The sequence below is a fragment of the Ostrea edulis genome, chromosome 9, assembly GCF_947568905.1.
Source record: "Ostrea edulis chromosome 9, xbOstEdul1.1, whole genome shotgun sequence".
NCBI classification, from domain to species: Eukaryota; Metazoa; Mollusca; class Bivalvia; order Ostreida; family Ostreidae; genus Ostrea; species Ostrea edulis.
This window is the reverse complement of record NC_079172.1, coordinates 51737456-51749460: the sequence shown is the minus strand read 5'-3', so window position 1 is coordinate 51749460 and position 12005 is coordinate 51737456. Positions and strand designations below refer to the sequence as shown.

Sequence of the window (12005 nt, the reverse complement as noted above, 5' to 3'; positions counted from 1 at the left end):
ATCTAGTTCATCAATACAACCTATCATTGGGTCAAATGCTATTTGACGTGTTTCATAACGATTGTTAGACCGTTCTTGGCACACTGATTTTGACAACGGATAACTCCGTTTACCTGATCAGGATATAGGGATCACGGCGGTTGTGACCGGTCGACAGGGGATTCTTACTCTTCCTAGGCACCTGATCCCACCTCTGGTGTGTCCAGGGGTCCGTGTTTGCCCAACTATCTATTTTGTATTGCTTATAGGAGTTATGAGATTAATCACTGTTCGCTATCTTCACCTTTCATGAACATACGAGCATTTTAACGTTTCTGTAACATGTAATAATGGTTATGTTGAGATTTAGGTGTAAATCAGAAATATTTTCATTTCGTACATACTGAAAGCAGACATGCACCTGTATGTCAACATTTCAAATTTATGTACATGTACATGTATTTCATAAGATATTAGTTTTCATAAATAAGTAGAATTAGTGTTGAGGTTTTTGGATATGATATGATACAGTACCAAAATAATTCATCAGTTGGATTTGCACTAGCCAAGGGTATGAAATTTATTTATTGATAAGTTCTCTCAAGATATGTATGGTGAGACTCACGAAACTTGGAAATCATTATATAATTTAAATTCCGAATTCGTTAGCTGTATAGATCTAGGTTTGTTTCTTTTTGTTTTCATCTTTCTAATTTTTGGGGACAGATCTTGCAGACAAAATACCTAAAAGGGAATACATAAACTCGAGTTACTTTGGAATTTAATGAATTGTAAATGAGGAGTATGTGTATTTTTATTTCAACAAGGTGTTGAACTTGTAGGCACGTATACTTGGGGTGGGTGGGAAGGGGGAGGTGGCTTGAATCCTCAATGTACAATGTAAATTACAGTTTCAATGTAGAGATGCTTTCATGTGTTTTCTAGATTTAACATTTTTTATGTTTCGATGTTGGTGACAAATCGAGAAAATTCTCATGCAATATCTATATTATCATTTTTAAATGAAACATGGGTATTTTAAACTAAATTGTCGTAGTTTCAGAATTTATCAATTAAAACATCTATGACTTGAGGTCAAGAAAACAAACTGTAATCGATATATTCAGACATATGATAATATTGTAGCAGTAATCCACAAACATACATAGTTGAAACAGAAATTAACACGGTTGCATGTTTCATTTAACAAGTTTACATGCTTGGATTTTTTAACACGATTACCTTCCATAGTTACAGAGTTGTGTTGTACTTATTAATATTAGATTTATCCTATGTCGTTACTTTTTCTACGTTTTGTCAGAAGTGTAGTTTTTGTTGCGTCAACATTTATGTTGTGATTTTTTGTTGTAATACAATGGATAAATAGACTGGGTTTTTTCTGTTCTTACGAAACAACACTTACTTTTGTGGAGTTACATACCCAAACATCCATCGGTTTCAGCCGTTCTAGTTGGTGGTAAGTCAAAGGTGCCAGAAATACAGGTACATCCTTGAGTTTCGCATGTTGCGTTTGTGCCACAATCAGAATCTGTAGAACATAAGGCACCTTCTCCGGATCCATTTGCCAATATTCTATTTGCAAATTGAAGTAATATCAAAATGGCATAAAGAACTGAATAGGAGAGAAACATGGCACCTTGCTTCGAACAGATGGTTTTCTTAAAGTTGCAGTACGACAACCCTTAACCGTGTTTTCACCTTCTATGCTTTGCCGGCTGGGTTGGTATGATGTCATTCTTGTACAAACCCAGGGGTCATGGAAATCGCTGACGAAAAGCAAACTGATTAGGTATCGGTATTAACTTTGCTCTAGAGGGACTTAACTATGTTACAATTTATTCAATAATTATATGTGAATGCTGAAATACCCATTGCTACAAAGGGATTGTTATATGAATTTCATTTTTTTAAAAGTTAGATAGGTGCGCATGGGAGGAGTGGGGGGATCCGCGCATGTATGTGCAATATTGATAAATTTATCGATTCATTTAAAATTATCACATTAAATTGAAATGCGTTTGAAATGTTTAAAGGCAGTGCTGTTCACACAGTTTTACAAACTTAAAAGGTTTGCAACACGACTTCGGCATTGTTATCACAAAATTAGTGACTTCGAAAGATAGAGAGTAGAAATAAGGAAAGTAGAGGCAGTCGAGAGCATACACTTCAGAAGAAGTCGCGTGTCAAAGGTTAAACAAGTCACAGTAAAGGCGACAGAAATAAAGTGTATAGGTATAAAAATATTTCATGTGTAATATGTTTTATGTTTTAACGATTTAATATAAAACACTGGGAAAAAACTAAAATGGGCAGTTTCTGCTGCCTAATTTCAATCATGTACTGAGTATTTGGCAAATATGTATTGTTTAGATTGAACCTAATCAACGCATGAACATTACAAAATATGTAGGCTACATACATGTAGCTGCACTCGTTCAAACGGTAGCAACGTCAACATATTAATCATTCGTCCTATCGTGCACATAGACCAAAATCTACAGGGGAGAATACGGTGTTAAATAAGTGTATAGAATGCATTAACCACCACGACTATTAGACGTACTGACCTGGATGATTTTGTTGACTTTTTGTAACAGCCCTGATCTATGTTACCTTCTGTTACGCAGCTTGTTGGAGTTTGTATATGAATGGAAACTACCAACAGCAGAAATGTGCTTTTTTCATTTTAACAGGAACTGACAAGGAACGAATCAAATTTACCTTTAAAAACTTTAATGAATGACCAATTTGTTTAAATAAAAGTTTTTGTTTGGAACTCCTAATACAGAAATAACTGGTGCTGATTAAAACATGTCTCACAATATTTGATGTTGATTTGATTTGTTGATTAAAACAGGTGTCATAATAGTTCATGCTGATTAAAACAGGTGTCACAATACAGTGTTACCTTGGTATATCGCCACTCGTTATACCGCCATCGAAATGTGTAGAATGGATTTCCATACACGCTAAAAACTCCGATATAACGCCAACCTCGCCTATCGCCATCCGCCACCCGTTTTCTGGTACAAAAGGTCAAATTGTCTTTCTAAATCCCCCGATAGCAATGCCATCGACCAGGGATCAGAAGCCCTAATCATACATAATTGGTCTGGTCTGGAGAACCTGAGCGGAACTAAATTTAGGACGTGTCATGAAAACATGTAAGCATAGGTAACTGCGATAATAACTTGAACATACTCACACAAAAATTGTCTCTAAAATTGTCCACTCAGTAGTACTGCCTACGCATGAACAACTAAGAAACGCAACTACTATCGGCTGCAAACTTCCGTCAATGTTCGATGAGACTTGCTATCAACTGCTGTCAATTTCGTGTATCATGTGACTTTTGTGTGTGTTGAGGTGTGTAACGTCATATTTCTGTGTTCCAAAAAAAAAAAAGTTGCAGCCATTACATGTGCGTTTGTCAACCGCTGAACGTATTCAGTCACCGAAGATGCCACAAATGAAACTATTGTAGATATACTTACGTATTTTACAAATGTAAGTGGCAGAATTATGCATTTTTAGCAAAGTTTTAAGAAGTAAAGCAAAATAGTGTCATGTATTTATATATCGTGTCATATGTCGACGACAATAAAAGGACCATAATTCATTTTTCCAAATCAAAAATGAACTAAAATGCCCAAACTCTTTATAATGCCGCCCTCGATATAACACCAAAATAGTCTCGGACAAAAGCTGGCAGTATAATGCGGTAACACTGTAGTTGATACGGATTAAAACAGGTGTCATAATACATGATGCTGATTTGATTTACACCCCTTAGACTTGTATACACTAGCTTTTTATAGTTACACATAGTATATATAAATATTCTAAATGAAAGGTTAAGATAACGAACAGTGATCAATCTCATAACTCCCATAAGCAATACAAAATGGAGAGGTGGACAAACACGGACCCCTAGATGTACCAGAGGTGGGATCAGGTGCCTAGGAGATGTAAGCAACCCCTGTCGACCGGTCACACTCACCGAAAGTCCTATATTTTGATCAGGTAAACGGAGTCATCCGTTGTCAAAATCAGTGTGCCACGAACGGTCTAACGATCGGTATGAAACAAGTCAGACAATATTTGACCCAATGATAGGTTGTATAGGCAAACTAGATCGTTATAACGACGATAGAATTTGCGAAATGCTGATTGTAAACGAGACTGTTGAAACCCCTGCATCATCAACTTGTTTGTCAGTAGCTGCTTCGATTTAAATAAATGACCATACGCAAAACAAGCTCTTGCGTATCGAGTCAGTTGAGAGATACAAACACAGTATGGAGGTGATAATGGAGTATTGCTACATTAATATGGAAAGTTGACGATGGAGAAGCTGAAATCATCCCGATTGTCATAAAGTTGAGTTGTTAGTTTGCCGTTAATATCTAATTTCAATAAAATGCTTAAGTATGAAGCAGAAGTGGACGACTCTGTGGTGTCTTATTTCGAGTTCACTGGGATATATCGAATCGACATATGAATGAAATATATTATTGTTAATAGATTAAACGTCGTCGTCGGTATATCTAAATGTCGAATTGAAGGCCACAGGAAGATAATTTTTCTTAATTTTTGTTAGTTTATTAACATTACTAACAAACAAAAACACATATCAATGTTTTACTGTGTGCATGCAAAATAAAACATGCATTCCCATATTTACGACTTTAAAAAGTATGGCGACCCACTCGCGGTAAAATTACCACGAGAGTACATCCTTAAATACTAATAGAGAAGTATAATGATCCAGATAATTAATTTGATTGATTTTAACATATGATTCGATATTTATGTCTTATCCTAAGCTGCTGCCAATCAGTGGGATAAATGGAATAATGGCACCAACAGTCATCAATATCGGCAGTATCCTCCCTATCAAGCTCTCTGTGGTGGTGGTGGTGGTGGTGGGGGTAGTGGTGGTAGTGGTGGTAGTGGTGGTGGTTGTAACCATAGCTATTTAAAAAGAAATGTATTTTGATCGTAGTCGTTTTGTACAGGTATGTTAAATTCTCACGAACGATACACTGTATTCATATAAATCTTGAAATTATGAAATAAATTCGATATTCGTGTACACACACAGAACGGAATACTTTTTTATATTGACATCTTTTATCTGCTGCACAACCAAGTAAATTGCCATGTATATTTTGTAAATGTATTGGGTATTTGTGTAAATACAAACATGCTAAGTAGTTGTCGGTCTTGTATTTTTACTCACCTAGTGAATTCAATAATAACAAAATGACAAATATGATAGTAGAGGGAGAAGACTCATCGGAACTTCAGATTGTGAATCAACTTTCTTTAAGAAAAAAAATCTCACTTACTAAAATTAAGAATAAGACTTTTTCAATCAAATAGGAAACAAGAAGGAGTCACTTTTTTTTAAAAATCTGCTTACTTTCACAATTTTTTCCTTCAAAATCCTGAAAACATTCACATGCTCCATTCACGCAGTTTCCATCGAAACGACATTGTAAATCCTCTTCGCAGTCAGCTTAGAAAATAAGAAAAAGAAAGAAATAAACAATACCACTATTATAATATTGAACTATTGTACGTAAAGTGTTGTCTTCAGACAGCTATGCTTGTAAAACATGCTCAACAAATTTCAAAAGACCCCACAGATCTGATTTGAGAAAACGTAGTCACACCGTTTTTACAGTTTTAAACACTTTGTTTCTATGACTACAACTATATGGTGATTTAATTGTGATATACTTTATAAAATTTGTATACATGTTGCCTAGAAGAAAATACATATAAATAATACATTTACTGCATTTAGCTTCTGAAAAAACTAATCTGCTTGTCGATTACTGTATCTGGCTTTTGACTCATGATTGACAGCAAACATCTGAGTCGATTTGCAAGAATACCAAAGGCATTCTCGACAACTCTTCTAGTCCTCGATAAGCGGTAGTTGAAAATCCTCTCGTCATAGGCAAGATCCCGTCTGGAGAAAGGCTTCATGGGCCGGGTTTACATGCCAAATGCGTCGTCTGCGATGATATAATATCCCATTGGTTTGTCATCACCGGGAAGCGGCATGCTGTTGGCATGCCAATTAACCCCCTTTCAATGACCTTTTTCAACCCACGCTGGTTCCAAATCTGAGCGTCAGAACATCCACCTTGAGTACCAATATCAACCCATCGGAATTTGTAATCTGCGTCGACAAGGGCCATCAGCACCACTGAGTGATATCCTTTATATGTGTAGTACAGGGAGCCACCGTTTTTAGGACACCGAATAGCTATATGTTTGCCATCTAGAGCACCCAACGCATGAGGGGACTGTCATTTCGCTGTAAACTGTTCCGGTGTAGCCTACCACTGTTCAGGTTCAGTAGAAGTCTGGATAACATCCTCGGCACACGCTGAAACTATGACGTCACATACATCTCGAACAACACCACAGATGGTATTGTGCGCTACCCGGAAATCATACATCAATGTGCGGTACATGTAGCTGTCTCTGGTAGCCAAATATCTTAGGGTGATGGCTAGCCTCAATCCAGGATCAATTGGTTGTCTACACCAGGTGGTGTTCTTCGTAATCCTCGAACCACTAACTTGTAGAAGTTCTTGAAACATATGTGGGTCTATTCATATGAAATTCTTAAATGCAACTGGATTTTCCACACAAAGTTCAGCCATGAGCGTTATAGATGGGCCTTCGAAGAATCCAGTCCCTAGTCCACCATCTCCTCTGCCTCCGATCACCTACAATTCTGTCCTCAACAAGCTCGATCATAGCCCTAATGTTTTGTGCCACATCAATATCCAGTTCCAGCCAATTGATAACAAGCATCAGTTGTTGATTGTTCATGTTGGATAATATTTGTACATGTACACCTTGGGCAAGATGCAGACTACGTTTAACCCTCTGAACAGGGAGTATTTATACATAACCCTAGTGTCAATTTGGTTACAGTTCCTTTCAGTTTGGTGCCAATCTTGTGACAATACCTCTTTAACACATATAGTGATATTTCTTCGTAATAAACAGTCCTGAGCTATGATATTCCGTATTTTGTCGTGAGATTACGTTGTCAACCGTCAAAGACTTCGGGAAACCTTGTTGATCTCTACCTATCCGCAATGCAACGTAATGGTATTGTGCCGTTCCGTGACAAATTCGTAACAAACCGCATTGTATCCCTAGCCAATACGTGGTGTAACCGTATTAGTACGTAGTACACCGTAACTAACAGTAAGAATCCTTGGCGACACCAGGTCTACGAATAGATACGGTTTTGATACGGACTAAAACGGATCAATACGGATTAATACGAATGTACTACGGGTGTTTGATCCGTGTTAAAATTTTGAACATGTTCAAAATTTGTCACGGATATACAAGTACTACTATGTATAACTACGGTCATAATATGGAAAGCCGCGGACCAGTACAGAGTGCCACGAATGATCCCGGATCGTATCCGTAGCTAATCCGGCGTCAACTCCGTAAATGTGTGACCTAACAAGCGCTCTACAACTGAGCTACCGTGACCGATCTTAGATTTTTTCAAATATGTAATGAGGTTTATAACAATGTGAGGATATCAGGAGCATATGAGTAAGAGAAATTAGGTTTCTTAACCTTTTCTTTACGTAAATATTAGGGACAGGGTATCTAAAATGGTTCCATTAGGGGTAGCAAGCTCAAAAATATTATGGAAGTTTACTATACTTTGTTATTTTTGTCAGTTACGAGTTGTTTCCATATTTTTGGAAATCTCTTCTTGTTGTAATTTTGTTAACTGGACTGGAGACTTTCACGTTTTCAAATGATAAATTACTACGCCGTGGATTCCACTGAAAACATCAAATTTCCCAGACCCCATCTTAACATTGAATGTTACAAATATAATGTAAGAAAAGGAGAATGTGGCTCCATGATTCACATATTTTATTACAAAAATATATATGTACAGATGGTGAGCCTGTGGGTATCTTCTGTTTGTCTGAATCACGGCAAGAATCCTTCCTTCAATTTTTGTTACATATCAAAGTAGCTCAGTGGATTAAAGCGTTAAGTCGCATGCAATATGTAGATTATAGCTTAAGGCCATAAACTGGGAAAAGATTGAAGTCTGAATTAATCTATCCAACTTTTAAAATAATATTCATAAACAAATAAAATTTTTAGTATGTGTTGGTATTTGATTTGTTTAAAATTTGGCTGTTAGTTATTAAGTAATCGCTTCTGAACTTTGTAGCATTTTCCATTTTTTTAGGAGAGGGGTATATTATCAATGTCTACATTGAAGGAGAATCATGACATTAAAAAGAAAAAAACCTGGGGCCACAGTGCTTGTTATCAAGCTACAATGTGTTAAACTTGCTTAAAATTGACTAACGATTCACTCACACCAGCTCGATTTTCTGTTGGTGTCAATACAACGACAACATCACAAATCAAGCATCACATTAAAGAAATACGCACTCATGTCTTCTAACAATATGGATATAAAACAGTTCAACGTTAGTAGAAAGGAAATAAATGATGACCTTTTAACAATATACGGGTCCACCATACGGAATATGAGAGTTCAAAAGAACAAAACAGTATTGCCATTTTTTTTTTAAATATTTCACATAAATCATGAAGTTTAAGATGGAACTTAACAATAAAATGTTTGGTTAATTTACATACACAATTTAGGCAAACAAAACACATGTTTTGAAGAAACGGTGTTCTGTTTACAAAGACATATCAGCTGAATTAATTTGATTGCAACATTTGAATTAGTTCAAAGTATCTACCGATTGTTAGGCCGTTCTTGGCTCACTGACTTTGACTACGTATAACTCCGTTACTCCTCCTAGGCACCTGATCCCACCTCTGGTATATCCAGGGGTCCGTGTTTGCCCAACTCTCTATTTGGTATTGCAAAATACGGATGTATATTTAATTGCTGGGATAAAATTTAAAAATTCATTTCAAAATTAAGGATTATCTCCTTCATGCATAGCTCTGATCCTTAGACGAATTTGACTCCAGTCTTTGGCACCCTTTTGTAGTTCTTACAATTTTATTGTTATTTCGGATTTCCAATATTTCGGCTTTAGCATCACTGAAGAGACATTATTTGTCGAAATGTGCATCTGGTGCATCAAAATTGGTACCGTATAAGTTTTACATTATAGGAGTTATGAGATTGATCACTGTTCGTTATCTTCACCTTTATAGGAGTTATGAGATTGATCACTGTTCGTTATCTTCACCTTTATAGGAGTTATGAGATTGATCACTGTTCGTTATCTTCACCTTTATAGGAGTTATGAGATTGATCGCTGTTCGTTATCTTCACCTTTATAGGAGTTATGAGATTGATCATTGTTCGTTATCTTCACCTTTATAGGAGTTATGAGATTGATCACTGTTCGTTATCTTCACCTTTAGGGTTATGAGATTGATCACTGTTCGTTATCTTCACCTTTATAGGAGTTATGAGATTGATCACTGTTCGTTATCTTCACCTTTATAGGAGTTATGAGATTGATCGCTGTTCGTTATCTTCACCTTTATAGGAGTTATGAGATTGATCACTGTTCGTTATCTTCACCTTTATAGGAGTTATGAGATTCATCACTGTTCGTTATCTTCACCTTTAGGGTTATGAGATTGATCACTGTTCGTTATCTTCACCTTTATAGGAGTTATGAGATTGATCACTGTTCGTTATCTTCACCTTTATAGGAGTTATGAGATTGATCACTGCTCGTTATCTTCACCTTTATAGGAGTTATGAGATTGATCATTGTTCGTTATCTTCACCTTTATAGGAGTCATGAGATTGATCACTGTTCGTTATCTTCACCTTTATAGGAGTTATGAGATTGATCACTGCTCGTTATCTTCACCTTTAGGGTTATGAGATTGATCACTGTTCGTTATCTTCACCTTTATAGGAGTTATGAGATTGATCACTGTTCGTTATCTTCACCTTTATAGGAGTTATGAGATTGATCACTGTTCGTTATCTTCACCTTTATAGGAGTTATGAGATTCATCACTGTTCGTTATCTTCACCTTTATAGGAGTTATGAGATTCATCACTGTTAGCTATCTTCACCTTTATAGGAGTTATGAGATTGATCACTGTTCGTTATCTTCACCTTTATAGGAGTTATGAGATTGATCACTGTTCGTTATCTTCACCTTTATAGGAGTTATGAGATTGATCACTGTTCGTTATCTTCACCTTTATAGGAGTTATGAGATTGATCACTGTTCGTTATCTTCACCTTTATAGGAGTTATGAGATTGATCACTGTTCGTTATCTTCACCTTTATAGGAGTTATGAGATTGATCGCTGTTCGTTATCTTCACCTTTATAGGAGTTATGAGATTGATCATTGTTCGTTATCTTCACCTTTATAGGAGTTATGAGATTGATCACTGTTCGTTATCTTCACCTTTAGGGTTATGAGATTGATCACTGTTCGTTATCTTCACCTTTATAGGAGTTATGAGATTGATCACTGTTCGTTATCTTAACCTTTATAGGAGTTATGAGATTGATCACTGTTCGTTATCTTCACCTTTATAGGAGTTATGAGATAAATCGCTGTTCGTTATCTTCACCTTTATAGGAGTTATGAGATTGATCACTGTTAGCTATCTTCACCTTTATAGGAGTTATGAGATTGATCACTCTTCGTTATCTTCACCTTTATAGGAGTTATGAGATTGATCACTGTTCGTTATCTTCACCTTTATAGGAGTTATGAGATTGATCACTGTTCGTTATCTTCACCTTTATAGGAGTTATGAGATTAATCACTGTTCGTTATCTTCACCTTTATAGGAGTTATGAGATTGATCACTCTTCGATATCTTCACCTTTATAGGAGTTATGAGATTGATCGCTGTTCGTTATCTTCACCTTTATAGGAGTTATGAGATTGATCACTGTTCGTTATCTTCACCTTTTACTTGTATCCTAAATTACAAATTGAATTCCCGTGGGGAGCCGGGTTAGGATAGGTTCTCAGCACCCCTTGCTTGTCGTAAGAGGCAAAACCGAGGCCCCGTGTCAAAGCAGGTGTGGCACGATAAAACTCACTCCCTACTCAAAGTCAGTAAGCGTCGAACATAGGCCTGAATTTTGCAGCCCTTCACCAGCAATGGTGACGTCTCCATATGAGTGGGGGAAAATTTGAGCTGGACTTTAAACAACACACAATCAATCAATACAAATTGAAATACACGCCTAGTTATCATTGACGAAATGCTGCTTAAAACCGTGCAAATTTAGATCCTTTTGATTAAAGACTCTTTCCGTCAGAACATGAAGTCCTTTTTGCATACCTATTCAACATTGGAATCAACATGCACATTTTCAACCCGATGGGTTTAAGTAGTAAATATATGATATATTTGGGGCAATAGAATAAATATTGAACCTTCATATACAATTCCTTTAGTCTATTCTCAATTTATGATATTGAGGCCAAATGTTTGAATCCCTAGGGTTCTAATGATTTTATAATAGAAATGGGATTTTTCGCTCAATAACTCAACTGAATTTTTTACTTTTTAAATACATTTCGACATAACATTATCAAACATCCATTGCTTTTCAGCAATTTCTTAAAACTTTTCATTTTCCTTGTGAAAATATCTAAGAAGATGTGAAATTACCGGTGCATTGGGGCGGTCCGTATGTCCCTTCTGGACAAACACACATTCCGAATCCATTATTTGACATCATACACATTGTTTTTCCTGGACACTGCCCACCAACCTCTCCCAGGGTATTGCATTCTCCTACATGTAAATAAAAGATCTGGATTAACACATTTTGGGATTGGTATAATAAATACCATGTTTGCTAACAACACAATCAATATAGAAATTCGTATACTTACATTGCAAACCAGATGCTGTCAAAAGATAGTGATACCCACACGCAAGTGTTTGTCTTTAAATGTACCCTCAGTTGTGTAACTAGCAAAGAAGTCTAAAC

General features: G+C 36.3%; 1 protein-coding gene across 1 annotated transcript; it reads right to left on the bottom strand.

The window, feature by feature from the left end:
• Positions 1–4816: 4816 nt before the first annotated feature.
• On the bottom strand, positions 4817–11770 carry LOC125660073 (protein jagged-1a-like). The gene is made up of 3 exons (XM_048891919.2): positions 11681–11770; positions 5426–5521; positions 4817–4974 (listed from the first exon to the last, which is right to left on the bottom strand). Exons 1-3 carry the CDS (start codon positions 11754–11756, stop codon positions 4817–4819), a joined length of 330 nt encoding a protein of 109 aa, XP_048747876.2. The 5' UTR covers positions 11757–11770.
• Positions 11771–12005: the final 235 nt, after the last annotated feature.